This window comes from Rhinoderma darwinii, chromosome 3 (assembly GCF_050947455.1).
Source record: "Rhinoderma darwinii isolate aRhiDar2 chromosome 3, aRhiDar2.hap1, whole genome shotgun sequence".
NCBI classification, from domain to species: domain Eukaryota; kingdom Metazoa; phylum Chordata; class Amphibia; order Anura; family Rhinodermatidae; genus Rhinoderma; species Rhinoderma darwinii.
This window is the reverse complement of record NC_134689.1, coordinates 262,305,838-262,326,856: the sequence shown is the minus strand read 5'-3', so window position 1 is coordinate 262,326,856 and position 21,019 is coordinate 262,305,838. Positions and strand designations below refer to the sequence as shown.

Below are 21,019 nucleotides of genomic sequence, written 5' to 3'. Positions count from 1 at the left end.
GGAAATCGTAACACTGTTAATGCTTACCCCAAAAAGTAGTGTTAAAAATAGTTACGGCAGGGCAGCGGTGAGGAAGGGGGGCCCAAGTTTGGGTAACAGCCCAGGGCCCATGGTCTACTTAATCCGCCACTGTATATATATATATATATATATATATATATATATATATATATATTAGCAATCTGTATAGTTTCCTTATGTGTAAATAAAATAATAAAAAAAGTAAAAGTGGACAACCCTTTCAACTTTTTTTGGTGCGGAAATGGAAAAATACCTAGCAATTCCGCAATAGTCTTTGGGTTTCTTTTTTTACAGGGTTCATCGTGCGGTATATAGGACATATTAACTTTATTCTTCGAGTTAGTGCGATTAAGGTAATTCCAGATTGATATTTTTTCTATGTATTACTACTTTGACACAATAATAACACTTTATAAAATAAAAAAAAACATGTTTTTGTGTCGCCATATTCTGAGAGCCATAACTTTTTTTTAACTTTATGTCGATGGAGCTGTATTAGGGCTTGTTTTTTGTACAGGACAGACTTTTTTGATCGATTTTAGTCAATTTTTTGGGAGGCAAAGACGCAAAAAACCTCAATTCTGGCAGTTTGTTTTTTTAACGGCGTTCACTGTGTTGTATGAATATGTTAACTTTATACTGCGGGTCCATACGATTACGCCGATACCAAATTGACATGTTTTTTTTTATGCTTTACTACTTTTACACAATAAAAACACTTTCTAAATCATATTTTTGTGTGGCCATATTCTGATGCCAAGACTTTTTTACTTTTTATATGGAATCGTGTGAGGGCTTGTTTTTTTTGCAGGACATGCTGTAGTTTTTATTGGTATCATTATGGGGGACATGTGACATTTTGATTACTATTCATTCCATCTTTTAGTAGCAAGGTGACCAAAAATAAGCAATTCTGGCATTGTTTATTAATTTATAACGGCGTTCACCCCACGGGATCAATTATGTGATATTTTTAATTTACTCCCAATTATCAAGGACTTCAGAAGGGGAAAAAGGCATTTTTTGTTCATATAACTTGAAATTTTTATAAAACATTTTTTTTGTACTTTTTTATTTTTAGTACACTTGAGAGCAAAGTGCTATCTCTTGCAGCCCCATAGAAAGTGGATCGAGCGTTGGCCGAGCATGCGCAGTACCGCTCCATTCATATGGGGTGCACAGGGGCAACCAGGTAAGCGCATTCTCAAGATCGGTGGGGGTCCCAGCGGTCAGAACCCCGCCAATAAGATATATTTCACCTATTCGTTAGATAGGTGATATTAATTATGGGAAAACTCCTGGAAGGCCCAAAATAGGTCAGTCGCTACTAGTCAAGACATTGAATGTAGAGCAGTCCCCCTTAGCGCCCCTCCTCCCACTGGTCCCCCTGACCCCTGCTACTTCACACAAAGGAAATAATTCTGATAATGGATACAGGGGGGCCCTATTCAATTATTCACTGTTGCTTACAGTAGAGAGCACCAACATACTCCGCATCGTTGTGCATAGGTTGTCAGCATGGACATTAGTCCCTGTCCCCAACAGGGATCACAGTCTAATTTCCCTATATAAAACACACGCGCACATGTCTTAACTTCTTAACTTAGAACTATAGGGGCTCGTACACACGTAACGGAATTGCCGTGTTTTTTCCGGCAGGAAATAAAGCAGCAGAATGCAGTAGCAGCATAGAGGATGAGATTTAACAAATCAGATTTCCGAGCCAACATTGACCTGCGGTGCCTATTTTTCGGATCACAGCGTTTTTCAGAGGTCTCCATCTCCTAACATTGGGAAAAACGCAGCAATTTACACACCGTTTTCTGTTGTAAAAACCGCAGGAAATGGTGCGTCTTTGCCGCAGCGGAAAGCCTTTGACTTTCAATGAGATTGCTGCAGAAATTTTATTGCAGGAATTCCGTTGCGTGTGGACAAGCCCTTAGAGTAACGTAATAATATACTAGTTACATAGTTACTACTGTATGGGATTATGAGGAATAATATACTAGTTACATAGTTACTACTGTATGGGATTATGAGGAATAATATACTAGTTACATAGTTACTACTGTATGGGATTATGAGGAATAGTATACTAGTTACATAGTTACTACTGTATGGGATTATGAGGAATAATATACTAGTTACATAGTTACTACTGTATGGGATTATGAGGAATAATATACTAGTTACATAGTTACTACTGTATGGGATTATGAGGAATAATATACTAGTTACATAGTTACTACTGTATGGGAGTATGAGGAATAATATACTAGTTACATAGTTACTACTGTATGGGATTATGAGGAATAATATACTAGTTACATAGTTACTACTGTATGGGATTATGAGGAATAATATACTAGTTACATAGTTACTACTGTATGGGATTATGAGGAATAATATACTAGTTACATTGTTACTACTGTATGGGATTATGAGGAATAGTATACTAGTTACATTGTTACTACTGTATGGGATTATGAGGAATAGTATACTAGTTACATAGTTACTACTGTATGGGATTATGAGGAATAGTATACTAGTTACATAGTTACTACTGTATGGGATTATGAGGAATAGTATACTAGTTACATTGTTACTACTGTATGGGATTATGAGGAATAGTATACTAGTTACATAGTTACTACTGTATGGGATTATGAGGAATAGTATACTAGTTACATAGTTACTACTGTATGGGATTATGAGGAATAGTATACTAGTTACATAGTTACTACTGTATGGGATTATGAGGAATAGTATACTAGTTACATAGTTACTACTGTATGGGATTATGAGGAATAGTATACTAGTTACATAGTTACTACTGTATGGGATTATGAGGAATAGTATACTAGTTACATAGTTACTACTGTATGGGATTATGAGGAATAGTATACTAGTTACATAGTTACTACTGTATGGGATTATGAGGAATAATATACTAGTTACATAGTTACTACTGTATGGGATTATGAGGAATAGTATACTAGTTACATAGTTACTACTGTATGGCATTATGAGGAATAGTATACTAGTTACATAGTTACTACTGTATGGGATTATGAGGAATAGTATACTAGTTACATAGTTACTACTGTATGGGATTATGAGGAATAGTATACTAGTTACATTGTTACTACTGTATGGGATTATGAGGAATAATATACTAGTTACATAGTTACTACTGTATGGGATTATGAGGAATAATATACTAGTTACATAGTTACTACTGTATGGCATTATGAGGAATAGTATACTAGTTACATAGTTACTACTGTATGGGATTATGAGGAATAGTATACTAGTTACATTGTTACTACTGTATGGGATTATGAGGAATAATATACTAGTTACATAGTTACTACTGTATGGGATTATGAGGAATAATATACTAGTTACATAGTTACTACTGTATGGCATTATGAGGAATAATATACTAGTTACATAGTTACTACTGTATGGGATTATGAGGAATAGTATACTAGTTACATAGTTACTACTGTATGGGATTATGAGGAATAGTATACTAGTTACATTGTTACTACTGTATGGGATTATGAGGAATAATATACTAGTTACATAGTTACTACTGTATGGGATTATGAGGAATAATATACTAGTTACATAGTTACTACTGTATGGGAGTATGAGGAATAATATACTAGTTACATAGTTACTACTGTATGGGAGTATGAGGAATAGTATACTAGTTACATAGTTACTACTGTATGGGATTATGAGGAATAGTATACTAGTTACATAGTTACTACTGTATGAGATTATGAGGAATAGTATACTAGTTACATAGTTACTACTGTATGGGATTATGAGGAATAATATACTAGTTACATAGTTACTACTGTATGGGATTATGAGGAATAGTATACTAGTTACATAGTTACTACTGTATGGGATTATGAGGAATAATATACTAGTTACATAGTTACTACTGTATGGGATTATGAGGAATAGTATACTAGTTACATAGTTACTACTGTATGGGATTATGAGGAATAGTATACTAGTTACATAGTTACTACTGTATGGGATTATGAGGAATAGTATACTAGTTACATTGTTACTACTGTATGGGATTATGAGGAATAGTATACTAGTTACATAGTTACTACTGTATGGGATTATGAGGACTAGTATACTAGTTACATAGTTACTACTGTATGGGATTATGAGGAATAGCATACTAGTTACATAGTTACTACTGTATGGGATTATGAGGAATAGTATACTAGTTACATAGTTACTACTGTATGGGATTATGAGGAATAGTATACTAGTTACATTGTTACTACTGTATGGGATTATGAGGAATAGTATACTAGTTACATTGTTACTACTGTATGGGATTATGAGGAATAGTATACTAGTTACATAGTTACTACTGTATGGGATTATGAGGAATAGTATACTAGTTACATAGTTACTACTGTATGGGATTATGAGGAATAGTATACTAGTTACATAGTTACTACTGTATGGGATTATGAGGAATAGTATACTAGTTACATAGTTACTACTGTATGGGATTATGAGGAATAGTATACTAGTTACATTGTTACTACTGTATGGGATTATGAGGAATAGTATACTAGTTACATAGTTACTACTGTATGGGATTATGAGGAATAGTATACTAGTTACATAGTTACTACTGTATGGGATTATGAGGAATAGTATACTAGTTACATAGTTACTACTGTATGGGATTATGAGGAATAGTATACTAGTTACATAGTTACTACTGTATGGGATTATGAGGAATAGTATACTAGTTACATAGTTACTACTGTATGGGATTATGAGGAATAGTATACTAGTTACATTGTTACTACTGTATGGGATTATGAGGAATAGTATACTAGTTACATAGTTACTACTGTATGGGATTATGAGGAATAGTATACTAGTTACATAGTTACTACTGTATGGGATTATGAGGAATAGTATACTAGTTACATAGTTACTACTGTATGGGATTATGAGGAATAGTATACTAGTTACATAGTTACTACTGTATGGGATTATGAGGAATAGTATACTAGTTACATTGTTACTACTGTATGGGATTATGAGGAATAGTATACTAGTTACATAGTTACTACTGTATGGGATTATGAGGAATAATATACTAGTTACATAGTTACTACTGTATGGGATTATGAGGAATAGTATACTAGTTACATAGTTACTACTGTATGGGATTATGAGGAATAGTATACTAGTTACATTGTTACTACTGTATGGGATTATGAGGAATAGTATACTAGTTACATAGTTACTACTGTATGGGATTATGAGGAATAGTATACTAGTTACATAGTTACTACTGTATGGGATTATGAGGAATAGTATACTAGTTACATAGTTACTACTGTATGGGATTATGAGGAATAGTATACTAGTTACATAGTTACTACTGTATGGGATTATGAGGAATAGTATACTAGTTACATTGTTACTACTGTATGGGATTATGAGGAATAGTATACTAGTTACATTGTTACTACTGTATGGGATTATGAGGAATAGTATACTAGTTACATAGTTACTACTGTATGGGATTATGAGGAATAGTATACTAGTTACATAGTTACTACTGTATGGGATTATGAGGAATAGTATACTAGTTACATTGTTACTACTGTATGGGATTATGAGGAATAGTATACTAGTTACATAGTTACTACTGTATGGGATTATGAGGAATAGTATACTAGTTACATAGTTACTACTGTATGGGATTATGAGGAATAGTATACTAGTTACATTGTTACTACTGTATGGGATTATGAGGAATAGTATACTAGTTACATAGTTACTACTGTATGGGATTATGAGGAATAGTATACTAGTTACATAGTTACTACTGTATGGGATTATGAGGAATAGTATACTAGTTACATAGTTACTACTGTATGGGATTATGAGGAATAGTATACTAGTTACATAGTTACTACTGTATGGGATTATGAGGAATAGTATACTAGTTACATAGTTACTACTGTATGGGATTATGAGGAATAGTATACTAGTTACATAGTTACTACTGTATGGGATTATGAGGAATAGTATACTAGTTACATTGTTACTACTGTATGGGATTATGAGGAATAGTATACTAGTTACATAGTTACTACTGTATGAGATTATGAGGAATAGTATACTAGTTACATAGTTACTACTGTATGGGATTATGAGGAATAGTATACTAGTTACATAGTTACTACTGTATGGGATTATGAGGAATAGTATACTAGTTACATAGTTACTACTGTATGGGATTATGAGGAATAGTATACTAGTTACATAGTTACTACTGTATGGGATTATGAGGAATAGTATACTAGTTACATAGTTACTACTGTATGGGATTATGAGGAATAGTATACTAGTTACATTGTTACTACTGTATGGGATTATGAGGAATAATATACTAGTTACATAGTTACTACTGTATGAGATTATGAGGAATAATATACTAGTTACATAGTTACTACTGTATGGGATTATGAGGAATAATATACTAGTTACATAGTTACTACTGTATGGCATTATGAGGAATAATATACTAGTTACATAGTTACTACTGTATGGGATTATGAGGAATAGTATACTAGTTACATAGTTACTACTGTATGGGATTATGAGGAATAATATACTAGTTACATTGTTACTACTGTATGGCATTATGAGGAATAATATACTAGTTACATAGTTACTACTGTATGGCATTATGAGGAATAGTATACTAGTTACATAGTTACTACTGTATGGGATTATGAGGAATAGTATACTAGTTACATAGTTACTACTGTATGGGATTATGAGGAATAGTATACTAGTTACATAGTTACTACTGTATGGGATTATGAGGAATAGTATACTAGTTACATAGTTACTACTGTATGAGATTATGAGGAATAGTATACTAGTTACATAGTTACTACTGTATGGGATTATGAGGAATAGTATACTAGTTACATAGTTACTACTGTATGGGATTATGAGGAATAGTATACTAGTTACATAGTTACTACTGTATGGGATTATGAGGAATAGTATACTAGTTACATAGTTACTACTGTATGGGATTATGAGGAATAGTATACTAGTTACATAGTTACTACTGTATGGGATTATGAGGAATAGTATACTAGTTACATTGTTACTACTGTATGGGATTATGAGGAATAATATACTAGTTACATAGTTACTACTGTATGAGATTATGAGGAATAATATACTAGTTACATAGTTACTACTGTATGGGATTATGAGGAATAATATACTAGTTACATAGTTACTACTGTATGGCATTATGAGGAATAATATACTAGTTACATAGTTACTACTGTATGGGATTATGAGGAATAGTATACTAGTTACATAGTTACTACTGTATGGGATTATGAGGAATAATATACTAGTTACATTGTTACTACTGTATGGCATTATGAGGAATAATATACTAGTTACATAGTTACTACTGTATGGCATTATGAGGAATAATATACTAGTTACATAGTTACTACTGTATGGGATTATGAGGAATAGTATACTAGTTACATAGTTACTACTGTATGGGATTATGAGGAATAATATACTAGTTACATAGTTACTACTGTATGGGATTATGAGGAATAATATACTAGTTACATAGTTACTACTGTATGGGATTATGAGGAATAATATACTAGTTACATTGTTACTACTGTATGGGATTATGAGGAATAGTATACTAGTTACATAGTTACTACTGTATGGGATTATGAGGAATAATATACTAGTTACATAGTTACTACTGTATGGGATTATGAGGAATAATATACTAGTTACATTGTTACTACTGTATGGGATTATGAGGAATAATATACTAGTTACATTGTTACTACTGTATGGGATTATGAGGAATAATATACTAGTTACATAGTTACTACTGTATGGGATTATGAGGAATAATATACTAGTTACATAGTTACTACTGTATGGGATTATGAGGAATAATATACTAGTTACATTGTTACTACTGTATGGGATTATGAGGAATAGTATACTAGTTACATAGTTACTACTGTATGGGATTATGAGGAATAGTATACTAGTTACATAGTTACTACTGTATGGGATTATGAGGAATAGTATACTAGTTACATAGTTACTACTGTATGGGATTATGAGGAATAATATACTAGTTACATTGTTACTACTGTATGGGATTATGAGGAATATGGTGCAGCTACTAAACCAAGCTATTCAGGGTTTGTACGTGAATTGCAGCTTGATAACTATGCCATTCAGCCTGAGTGCTATTCTTTTTGATGCAATTTCACACACAAAAAAAAAACTGGGGTTATTGCACATTACACATTGCAAAGAAATAAGGCTCCATAGGGCATTTCAGAACCCAGATAACCATGGTTGGGAATTGATAATATTGTATATATGTTGTGATACACGGTGCTGAGGACAGCTAGTATTATTATAAAATGATAGCGCTCAGAATCTACCTCAGAACTGTAGGAATGTCTCTGTTGCTCGTGTAAATAAAGTTTATTTAAAGGAGAGTTGTTGAAGATCATATGAACGCGGTCTGGTCAGCTGACTAAAGAGGCTCCGGATTCCGGCGACATGGTGAGCCTAGTCCTAGATCCTGGTTATAAATGACGTTTTGTACTATGTAGATGTCTCCACTTTATGGTCACGTGATTGTTAAACGGGTTCGTGCAGTAACCGCAGCGTTAGATAACGGGAGTGTGCCTTGTAAATGTGACCGGAGATGTGGACATCATGCAGAGTGATCTGTAGGCATGATCTGGTTCAGTTTAGATTCTAGTTTGCTAGTCTTCCTCCTTAAAATGGTAGCATTTTAACGAAAATCAACTGAGAATGCATCATAGTAATGACATATGACTTGTCAAATATTTGACAAATAGTTAATTGAGTGCAATAGCTGCAAGATGCCCCTCCCCTACACAACTAGGATTTAATATGCACTGTATATGTGATATACACCACACTATATACAGGGGCGGGTAGCTAGTTGTCTTTTCGGAAGCCACACTATAGGCTGGATGGCTTTCAGGACCCTTATGGAAGCATAGAGGTACTACCACAAGAATTATTTCTTGACGGAAATACAATGTTAACCATGTCTCTGTAAAACATCCAGATAGTCTAAATTTCCGCTGTCATTGTAACTTCCCTGGTGGGCTAGGGCAGTGAAAGGGTTAATGAGAATACTTCTGGTGCACTAGTGTTGTGTAGTGAGGGGGTTAATAACCTGTACTGAAGGTTGCAGGACACCTTCCTCTTGATTCTTTTTTTATCTGTCTGTACTCTGCTCAGGCATACAAATACTGCGTTATCAGCCAATCACAGAGCAGCTCAGATAATCATACAGGCTCTGTGATTGGCTGACAAGGATGAATCCAGGTCTATGTAATCTATGAGAGACATAGAAAATGTGAGCTGGGTAAGGCCTTGTTCACACAGTCCAGATTTGCTGCAGATTTTACGTGTGGTTTTTTTAAGCCAAAACCAGAAATGGAACATAAAAGGAAGCGAAATATATAAAGGAAGGTCTGATGGGTCTGCTCTCCCTGATCCATTTAGCCTAAAAAATATATGCAAAATCTGAAACAAATCCGCACTGTGTGAAATACTTGTTTTAGCACCTTCTGTGGTCAAAGCGGGACCCTCCCTATTCTCCCTAATAGCAGTTGGAGTTTTTTGCCGCGGGAACCCGCGACAAAAAACACGTCAAAAACGCTACGGTCGTTTGAGGCGTTTTTTCTCACGGGAAAAAGGTGACATGCTCCATCTTTAGGCGTTTTCCACCTCAAAACCCCAATTGAAATCGATGGGAGACGGAAAAAACTTTTTCCCACTGCCTGTTGAAGAAAGAGGTTAAAAAAAATGCGTAAAAAAACGCCTGTAGTGCAAAACCACTTCCAAAAAACTGGAACTGATTTTTACAGGCAGAATTTGCTGCCTGCAAAAAGCTCAGTGTGAACATATAGTCCGCCCCTGTACACCGTGGTGCCACCCTGCATGAAGAAGTGTATTTAAATAAAGAAGTGCCAGCACAGTAAGGCTATGTTCACACTGAGTTTTTTGCAGGCGTAATTTCTGCCTCAAATTTCCGTTTGGAAGTTTGAGGCAGATTTTCCTCTCCCTGCATGCTGATTTTCACTGCGTTTTTCGCCCGCGGCTATTGAGCGCCTCGGGCATAAAACGTTGCGAAATACTCTTTCTCTGCCTCCTATTGAAGTCAATGGGAAATCAGAGGCGTAAACGCTGGAAGATAGGGCATATCCCTTCTTTCTCCCGCCTCGTATTGAAATCAATGGGAGGCGGTTTTACCGCTCGCAGGAGAAATCCGCCCCGCCTCCTATTGAAATCATTTTCGGGACGTTTTTGACCAGTTTTGCGGCGCGGTTTCCGACTAAGGCCTCGTTCACACAGAGTTTTTTTGCAGGAGGAAAATTCTGCCTCAAAATTCCGTTTGGGATTTTGAGGCAGATTTTGTCCTTCCTGCACGTCGTTTGCCGCGATTTTCGCCACGTTTTTCACCCGCGGCCATTGAGTGCTATGGGATAAAAACTTACCGAAATACTCTTTCTCTGCCTCCCCTTGATGTCAATGGGAGGTCAGAGGCGTAAACGCGCGAAGACATGTCCCTTCTTTCTCCCGTCATGTCCCTAGGGCATATCCCTTCTTTCCCCGCCTCCCATTGAAATCAATGGGAGGCATTTTCGGCCGGTTTTTGACGAGTTTTGCAGAGCGGTTTCCGCTCCAAAAAGCTTGTCAAAATACTCTGTGTAAACAGGGCCTAATAGCACAACAGAATTGTCCAGACCATACAGGTGTTCAGCATCTATATTTAAACAAGAATGTTTCAACTCACTAACAGCAAGTAGAGTTCTTGGAAATGGTGAGGAATTGAAACACTTAGAAAGTTGCATAAACTTCTTATGTAATGGATCCATTTGTTTCCATAAATTTGATAAGGCCTATAACTCTGTTTGCATGCATTTGTTTTATTAGGTTTATATCTTTTAGTTGTCTACGTTCTCAATATATTTTGCTGATTTTTCTTTACAGAGGTTCCGGTTCTGTGGGGATCTGGATTGCCCTGACTGGGTTTTGGCAGAGATTAGCACATTGGCTAAAATAGTTGAGTATACTTTGATATTTAGCTGTGAAATGTGGAGTAAAAGCATTAAGGGATTTTTCCCACAATTAACTCTTAAAGTGTCCCTCCAGTTGTACTCTCCCGCCCAACCTGATATTGGGCATAGAGAGACGCTCCTGCACTCTGGGCATTACAGCTGCCGTGGCAGCCACTCTCCATAGACATGATGGGAGATAATTAAATAGCTGAGCAAGCATGCTTGACTGTTTCCATATTTCTCATTCAATTCAGTGCAGACTGATCGCACATATGTGGCCCCCTTTCTATCTAGAACTGAAACCAGGGAAACCATTGTCAGCATCGTTGGACTCGCTCCAGTCAAACTTTTTCAACCCCTTAAAGGGAACCCGACAGTAGGTTTGGAGCCACTAAACCACCAGCATGCCATTATTCAGCAAGGGTTTAGTATTCAGACCTGCCTACCTGAAATAAAAACCTAAACTTTAGGAAATAGTTAGTAAAGTGAAATGCAACTTACAAAAAAAAGTCCAGGTAAGAAGTCTGGCAACATCGGTACATTTGCATTGCACACATGAAGCCAAAAACACAAGACCGCCTCGCTTCACTGCCCATTCACTGTGTACTGTCCTGGGCTTCATCTGCGCAATGTGCATGCGCTCGATGCCATTCCCGACTCCTCTCAGTAAGATACTTTACTAACTATTACCAAAACAGCCGTTTTTGAGTTGGGCGGGTTTGGAACCCCAGCTGAATAACGGCAGCTGGTATAGTGGCTTTAATCCTTCTTACAGGTTCCCTTTAAAAGCTCTTCTGTCGTGAGTGACTGTATACTCTGTATAACAATAAAAAGGACACAGTAAGGATATAAGAAATGCTGAAAGCAGGTGACTAACAGAGCTCAACTCACAATCCACATTCCTCATGTCCTTTTCAGTTTGATATAGAGCCACAAGCTTCTGAAACGGTGAGGTACGGCTGGGGAGCCAGTTTTTATAGAAGTAATTATAAGCTACGCAATCCTTTCTTTGGCCCTGTTCACACTGGGTTTTTTTGTCGAGTTTTTTGACGCGGAAACCGCGCCGCAAAACTCCTCAAAAACCGCCCGAAAATGCCTCCCATTGATTTCAATGGGAGTTGGACGAGTTTTTTTAGCGAAAGTAAAAAATCGGCGTCACGGTAAAAAGAAGCGTCATGACCCATCTTGAGGCGGTTTCCACCTCCAAAACGCCATTTCAATTAGTCAGAAAGAGGAAAACAACGCCTCGATGAGTGTTTTGACGAGTTTTTGTCAAACCACTGTGCAAAAACCGTCTGGAGCAGTTTTTGCAGGAGGAATTTTCCTCCTTCAAAAAACTCAGTGTGAACATTTGTCTGCATCAGACTCTGGTTCAGCAACAAAATTGACTACTTGTTCTACTTTGTTCAGGAGACAAATGAAAGGTAAATTAAGCAACATTTTTATTCTGGCATGGCGTGCGACCAGTGGTGGTGAGGCCCCTGTAGAAAAAGTTTAGAAGCTCTGGTATTAAGGTGATGAAGTTGCATAAATCATGTGCTCTTTTATAAAACTGCTGAATACTAATATTGATGGAGATTAATGTCAATTTGTAGCCAAATATTGGACTCTTAATTTGGCATGGAAATTCTGCCTCTGCAAGATCAGGGGATACGTGCATGGGCGTTTATCCCGTCAGAAATGTCATCTTCTAGAACCATACCTTTTACAGTCCTGCTTCCTGCATAATAAAATGCTCTCTTGGATCGGATCTGAGTGAGTAGGGAAGAAGTAGTCCTGACTGGCTAGATCGTCATCAACTCAAACCTTTTCGCCAACACCCTACCATTGGCCCTACACTACTATGCTGCTCTATACCTTCAGTGAGGTCCTCCCTACTCCCAGTCCATTCTTCAATGTACCCCATTCTGGGGAACCCACTCTTCCCTTCAGGTCTGAAAGATTCAGTATTCCGATCATGGTTCGCCTCCGGGAAATTTAGGGCATCCCATTTCCTGAGTGGTTCGGAGTAGCTCTCTATTGCTGAAATGTCTCGGTTGCCTAACCTCGCGCCCTTGGGTCATTGGAGATCTCTTCAGCACATGATTTCATGCACATGAGAAAACTTAACCTCTTCTCCCAATGACTCATATAAGAAGTTTTATCAAATATGGGCTCCCTGGATAGGCCTTCAGAGCTCTGACTCCTACAAAGACATCCTGCGTGTGATGAGTCTTGACCAACAACCTGATTAAGAGTCCGCCATAGCGAAGCGGCATACTACACCCTGATGTTCTACAATCCCTCCTCCTCCCCCCCCCCCCTTTTTTTTTTTATTTTTTTTTTCTCTCCTTCTTTCCTACCTCCTCTTTTCCTCTCCCCTTTCTTCTAGTCCTTTATCTCGCCCTGCATATTGAATACTTTACTCCAAGTGTTATTAGCTATTTGTATATTGCCTCATACACCCTATGTGTGCAGGGACTATTGTACTGATTTATTCAACCTGTTTAGAGCCTTTGTATTTCTTTTCTGTTTCTTTGTACTCTGTATCCCTTATGCTGTGAAAATGGACCGTCTAGGTCATGTAAATAAAGAATAAAAATAAAAATAATTCCTGGCTAGGAGTTCACAGCCTGGGCACCATACTCATTAATACTGGACCCGCTGTATTGGGAGGTTGAATCCCCAGTGGAAGCCGAGTAAGTAAGTTTTCAGCAATAGAGTTAGTGTTAGGTAATCTTCAACATATTATAGTTCATGTACTGTAAATGGTGTGCAAGAAGTTTATTTTCTAATTTTTTCCTTCAACAATAGCAATATACATTATGTACCAAGATATCACCATGCATCGCATCAAGCTGCCAATCAAGCATAGCCCAGCCTTCCCCCTCTCTTGCAAAGAAAAAAAAAATAGAGTTAAATGAATACGTAACCTCCTTGTCTTACCCAATTCTGTTATTCAACAAGATCCTCTCTTTAGTTGATATAGATTGTCTCCAAAGATTCCATATTTGGCTAACTTGTTTTTATTCCTATAGTAAACCTGTTCCATATCTGTATTTATTATTAACAACCTTTTTCATTCTATCCCTAATGGCCCTCTCCGAGCCATCCATTACTTTCGAGTGTCAATCTTGCGGGGAAAAAAGTAGTGTAAATATTAGATTCCTGAAGCATTGAGTGTGCATGACTTTGTGTTGTATTTAGATGAGGCAGATTTTGTGCCTTGCCTTTTTTATGTTTGCATAGCCTCCACCCCCAAATAATTTATAGTTGTCTGTATTCAAGGAGTGCTTCGGTCTCCGTCCACCTCTCCATATTTTCATGGTCTTTTATTTCCTTTCTCAGTCCTCTGTTAAATTGAAGTTGATCTGTGCCCAAGTTCTGAAGGAACAGCTGGGAGAAGCAGTTGATGTAAGTGTTAATGCAAGACGAGAAATTAGTTTCATGCTGATGATATTGGTGGACTGACTAACCGATCTCTACTTGTGTATTTAACAGTATGAAAAGATACTGAAGCTAACTGCAGATGCTCGCTTTGGTGAGATACTTCACTGTGTATTGTGAACATTATTATTTCTTTAATTTTCTTACAACACTGATATGGATAATCCTCCAACATTGTCAGGTTATACATGAATGGCTGTTTGCACATAATCAATAATTTAGCCTTTAATGGCTATGTACACCTTCAAAAGAGATTTCTGTTTTTTTAAATAAACTCTGTGTTTGGTGCAACTTTGTAATTACATTGTATTAAAAATGTATTTTACTCTTTGTATTCTGTATAACGGAAACTTAGTGGGACTGACGAGAACTTAGATGTGATTGTGCTGTTACTGACCACATCTAAGTTCATAATTTAGATTAAATCGATTACAGTTGGATCCTGCATGTTGGAGACCCGCTGACACTGAACCCGTCAGTCCCGCTGACCTGACAGATTCAGGTCTCATACGGAATACAAAGCAGTTGTATCTCAAAAAGTAAAAATAATTTTGAAGAAAAACTAATCAGAAAGTTGCATTAAATACACTGATAGACATGTTTATTTAAAAAAAAAAAAATCGCTTTCAAAGGTGTACATCGCCTTTAAAGAGAAGATAATTTGGATGTATTTATATAGAATAAATAACAAATCATTTAGACAAATGGACTTTGCACCATCTTTTAAATGGGTTTTCTCAGACACCCCTACCTAAATGCAACTGCCTGTGCCGTAGCTTCGCCCAGTGATGACAGCTGCAAGCCAGGAGTGTAAGTGGCTAGACCTTTGGTGATCGACTTTTCATCACTGGAAGAAGCCCTAACCCGTAAATTGAAATAAATTGTTGACCAAGGTAATACATGGTCCCATCGAGTCCTCAAGCGGAGTAGCTGCTTTTTGCTAATAGGGGACTTTTTCTCATGCGGATGACCTTCTCTATGACAACCTATATTCTTTTCTAAAACCTACAGAAAAGGGTTCTCCAGCTCCTTTAAATTTCGACACTTCATGTTACAATTCTGTTTCACTTTTTTCCCCACATTATTTCTTGTAATGTCCCAGAATGCTAAATTTACACAACCTAGAACCATGGATCAACAGATAAAGTTCAGAATAATAGAATTGACAATGTTTTATTGTAGGTGTGTGGTTTTGTTCAGACAGCACTAGTTTTTCTCGGGTGCTCGGAATAGGGTGCCAACCCAGTTCAAGATAGAAAGAATTGTATTCGGCACACTCTTGGAATGTTTAACGTAAATTTATTTTGATTATTTTTTTCGTCATGCCAGTGGCTACATGTGCAACGCTTCGGTCGTGAGACCTTCGTCGGGCAAGAAATAAACATATATAGGTGATTATAGTATACTATACAGATTCCATAAATAAATACAGGATGTATGATCTATAGATTTACATGGAAATGCATTCAAGAAAATATATATGAGACAAGTACAACATTGGGTAATGAAAAAAGGAGGGGACGGTGTCAAGCATCCTGAGACCGTGAAGAGCAAAATGCATGCATATGGAAACGATAAATAAATGAATAAGTCCATAGGAGAAGTGAACAATACAAATAAAAATCGAAATAAATTTATGTTAAACATTCCAAGAGTGTCCCGAATACAATTCCTTCTATCAATGTTGCATTGTAAGAAGTTGGTGACAATTTTTATTTTTATTTTACAGCTTGCTCTTTTGCTGCTTTGATATCTCAAGTCTGGCACTTACAGCTTCTCTGCACCTCTTTCCAAATGACAGTATTTTTCACCTCCCCTCTGGCCTTGTAATACAGACATAATGTGAATCCAAATCAATGTGCACGCTTATACCCAAATTACTGTCACTGTTGTAGCCATTTTTTATGGGACATTGATGTGGAGAGTAATTTTAAATCCACACATTATCGTAATGACAAGGCTGAACAAGGCCACAGCAAAGGCTGGAATTGTTGTCACGTAGAAGAAGAATCCAAGCAACGGCCATAGAACTGCAAGCATTGACCACATGGCAAAATTGCTGGCTAATAAAATAACACTGATGTTTTTCATGTTCTTTAAAAGACAATAGATAAGACTTCTGGCCTAATTCTTACATAAGTACGTGCTTAGCGAAAACCTATAATAATCACAAGGCTTCAATTTCTTTCTTTTTTTTCCTGCAGAGTCGGGTGACATCAAAGCCACAGTTGCTGTCCTCTGCTTTATTCTCTCAAGTGCTGCCAAGCATAATGTAAGCGGTGACAACCTGTCCAGTGAACTTCAACAGCTGGGTCTTCCAAGAGGTGAGTAAAATGGTCTATTCGTGTACTAATAACTATTCTTAGCATTTTATCCATTGTCATATTCGTAAGATCCGTAGGTCTTGCATGCTGTATACAAAAGTTCAGTGAAATATCTACTTCTCTCCCGTTTTTTCACAAAACATGCTGTCGCTTTGTGCCGCACTTATGAAGAGAAGCAAACTGCCTTACAAGAAACGCTGAAAGAAAACAGCCTCCGCTGTGAGTATTTTGCGGTGTTCTGCTAAATATCTAGTTGTCCTATATTCTTGTGTATGACCATAGGCATTCTTATCTCCGTTGCAGCATGTCCACTACCTTAAATAGTATCTGTGTCCTCAGGCTTTGCAATAATTTCACCCTATGTGTTTATATAGATCTATTAGAAGTGTCACTTTTGCATTGTGTCATCCATATGGTCTTTGTGCTGTTTGTCACTATATGTGTCCCTCTAAATTTAAAAAAACAAATAGACCAGTATATAATATGCTTATTTTTCCAGTTGATCTGCCTCTAGACTTGCATGTGAGAACAGTATGTGGGAATTTGTCCTTAAAATCTGGTTTTAAAAAAAAATGGTCCAGTGTTTTTCCTATGCCAGCATAGTGGACACTATATATAAATGTCCATTATGAAATAATGTTTGCTTTGCTCATCATTTACTCTCTCCAATTTGCTACTTTAGTAAGTTTAATGGATTGTTGGTTTTACTTATTATAGATGTTTTTCCATCCCTTCATATGTTTATAGCTGTCCTTTTTTCACCTGCAGTATCACGCTTATCTTCCCTGAGCTGGCGAGTAGACCAGACCCTCAGCTCCAGTATACTACAGGAGGTGAACGAGCCGGTTGTCCATCTAAACATGTGTGTGAAAGATTCTGCTGTCTCCAGACCTATCAGCGTAACTATGTCTGCCAGTAAATTAAGAGTTTTGTTGACAGGTAAGATGATACTGACATGACATGGTAACAACCTTACCTTTCCTTGCGACTTGTTGCAAGAAACAAATGAGAAAAACAAAGTTAGATGTGGAAAATAAAGTATTTTACCTTGTTTTATTCTATATGTGAGAAGGCTTACACCGGTTAACAAATATCTGTAAACGCACTACGCGTAATATACATACTTGTACTCTGGCCATTTGAGTTCTGGTTGGGAGCGTGGTTATTAGTGTACTTGCGCTCTTTCATAGACGTAGAATATGCTATAGGAATCTATGTACATATCCTTTCCATCATATAAATAAAACCGTAAAATTCCTTTAATTTGGCATTAAATGGATTTATGAAGTAGTCTGAATTATTGGGCAGTCATCAAAACTATATAAAAATCACTTGTAAAGGTAGAGAGACTTGGTGACATGTTTTGTGTTTTATTTTTTATTTTTTAGTGTGTCTCTTAGGCCCCATGCACACACAAACGCCCGTAATTACGGGCCCGTAAACTTCTATTGGCCATGGGTACCTTCCCGTTTGCTTACGGGAAGATGCCCGGGCCGGTGAAAAATATAGAACATGTCCTATTTCAGGCCGTAATTACGGCACGGACAGGCCCATGAAGTCTATGGGGCTCCCGTAATTATGGGTGGCTACGTGTGTGCACCCGTAATTACGGGAGCGTTGCTAAGCAACGTCAGGGGATAGTCATTGTCCAGGGTGCTGAAAGAGTTAAACGATCAGAACTGTATAGAGAGAAGGGGCTGCACTGATCGGCAGTAACTCTTTCAGCACCCTGCACAGTGAGTACCATGCTCACAATATAGATTTCTAAAAACCCGCAACAAAAAAGTTAATACTTACCCAGAACTCCCTGCTTCTTCCTCCAGTCCGGCCTCCCGGGATAAAGTTTGAGCCCATGTGACCGCTGCATCAAGTCACAGGCTGCAGCGGTCACATGGACTGCCGCGTCATCCAGGGAGGTCGGACTGGATGTCAAAAGAGGGATGCGTCACCAAGACAACGGCCGGGGTACGTATGAACTTCTTTTTCTTTCTATCGCTGCGGAAACTCTGCATGAAGAGGCTGCCCCTTCTTTACCCAGCACTGATTAAGAAAAGGGGCTGCCGATTAGTGCAGTATAGCCGATAAAATGGGTCCGTAAATACGGGTGGAATACAGGTGACAAAGGACCCGTATTTACGGACGGAAAAAATACGGTCGTGTGCATGGGGCCCCAATCTGTTATTTCTGCTGATCCTACTGCTTCTGATTTTGAGAAATTTCACATTATTGTAATGTTTAAAGTCGTATCCCAGATTAGCTGCTATTTATCTGGTGCCTAAGGCTCTGTTCAGCAGATCCGTTCTGGTTTTTATTCACCAATAAAAGAATGGATCCCAACTGAGGGATATGGTAAAGCATTCTAGTCTAGTCTGAACAGAGCCTAAACTAGTGGCATTTCATATTTAACAGGAAAGTTCTCTTAATTTTGTTTTTGTAAATGTTTTGTTTACTCGCTTTGATTTATGAAGTTCTCTTCTATTCCTAGAACTGAAACAGGCTCTTGAGATAATGAACTCTCTAAACTGAGCTAGAGTCTGGCCAGTAGCCACTCTTAATGTATAGGAGATCATGAATTCTGCTAAAAACCGCTTGGTTCCTGACAGCTGTCATCCACAGAAAAATTATTTTGCAACTTGTGAAAGCTGGATTCTTTTGGATTATACAGACTTTTGTGGCATACTGTGCAGTTTTGTACACATGCACTTTGGTATTTTGGGATTGTATAGAGTTTGAGCAAGACATCTCATACTGTTCTGTGGGATATATCAGACTCTGATCTTCAATGATTCCGGAGGAGCAGAATTCCACTTCTGGAAAAAAAAAACTCTTCCCTGACTGGCCACTGCACTTCCAACTGTTTTCAACCGATATTTTATCCCAGAAAATAGTTACATCATAACCTTGAGTCTTGTCTCATGTCTTCGCCCTGGACAATATGTAATTATTATTTCTCATTAGTTATGTTTTGTTACCCGGGTCGCATGTCAACAGATGTTTTCCAGTTTCCTAATATGTACAATTCTGCTTTTAATATAAAGTTGTCTTTTGAAATGAATACAAATATTTACTGGTAACCTAAAGTGTTTGCTTGGTTTTGGAGTCCCTTTCCGAATACCCTTTCGTGTCATATTTGGATTTCGATACCGATACTTCATGTAGTATTTCGATACTCGATACCAAAACGATACTTTGCCAACAACAATAATAATAAAAAAAAAGTTCTTCCATTTTCTGATGTGAGGCATGAGGTGTGGTGAATTTTGAACCTCCGTATGCTGACATTAATAGTAATTAACCCCATCATGTTCCTCAGTCATAATGGACAACATTGGGTTAATGTGTGAGGTACATGATCGAGTTAATTACAATTTATGTGAGGCACATGGAGGTTCAAAATTCATAATACCTCGTGCCTCGCATTAATAAGCGAAAAAGCAGTTTTTATTTTATAGCCGCGTAAACCTCATACATGACACTATAAATTTGTCATTATGGTCGCGATGATACCAAATATGTGTATATCTTATGTATTGAGACTTCTTTAACCCCTTAAGGTCTAAGCCTATTTTGGCCTTGTGGACACAGCCGATTTTTGCACATCTGATATGTGTTACTTTATGTGGTAATAACTCCAGAATGCTTTTGCCTATCCAAGCGATTCTGAGATTGTTTTCACGTGACATGTTGTACTTTATGATATTGAAAAATTTTTGTTAAATTCAATATTTATTTGTAAAAAACACCAAAATTTAGAGAAAATTTGCAAAAATCTGCATTTTTCTAAATTGTAATGTATCTGCTTGTAAAACAGATCGTAATACCACACAAAATAGTTACTAGTTAACATTTCCTATATGTCTACTTTATGTTTGCATCGTTTTTTGAACGTGCTTTTATTTTTCTAGGACGTTACAAGGCTTAGAACTTTAGCAGCAATTTCTCGCATTTTCAAGAAAATTTCAAAAGGCTATTTTTTCAGGGACCAGTTCAGTTCTGAAGTGGCTTTGAGGGCCTTATATATTAGAAACCCCCTATAAAACACCCCATTTT

General features: G+C 37.1%; 1 protein-coding gene across 3 annotated transcripts; it reads left to right on the top strand.

Annotated features, from left to right (window-relative positions):
• The first annotated feature begins 8,611 nt into the window (after positions 1–8,611).
• COMMD4 (COMM domain containing 4) lies at positions 8,612–20,032 on the top strand. 3 transcript variants are annotated; one of them, XM_075855179.1, is made up of 8 exons: positions 8,612–8,679; positions 11,152–11,223; positions 14,547–14,612; positions 14,700–14,739; positions 16,850–16,969; positions 17,146–17,188; positions 17,738–17,908; positions 19,455–20,032. In XM_075855179.1, the coding sequence occupies exons 1-7, from the start codon at positions 8,677–8,679 to the stop codon at positions 17,886–17,888; spliced, it is 495 nt and encodes a 164-aa protein (XP_075711294.1). In that variant the 5' UTR covers positions 8,612–8,676; the 3' UTR covers positions 17,889–17,908; positions 19,455–20,032. The 3 variants fall into 3 exon arrangements, with proteins under 3 accessions (XP_075711294.1, XP_075711293.1, XP_075711292.1); XM_075855178.1 differs by having other exon boundaries at positions 17,141–17,188; XM_075855177.1 differs by having other exon boundaries at positions 17,108–17,188.
• Positions 20,033–21,019: the final 987 nt, after the last annotated feature.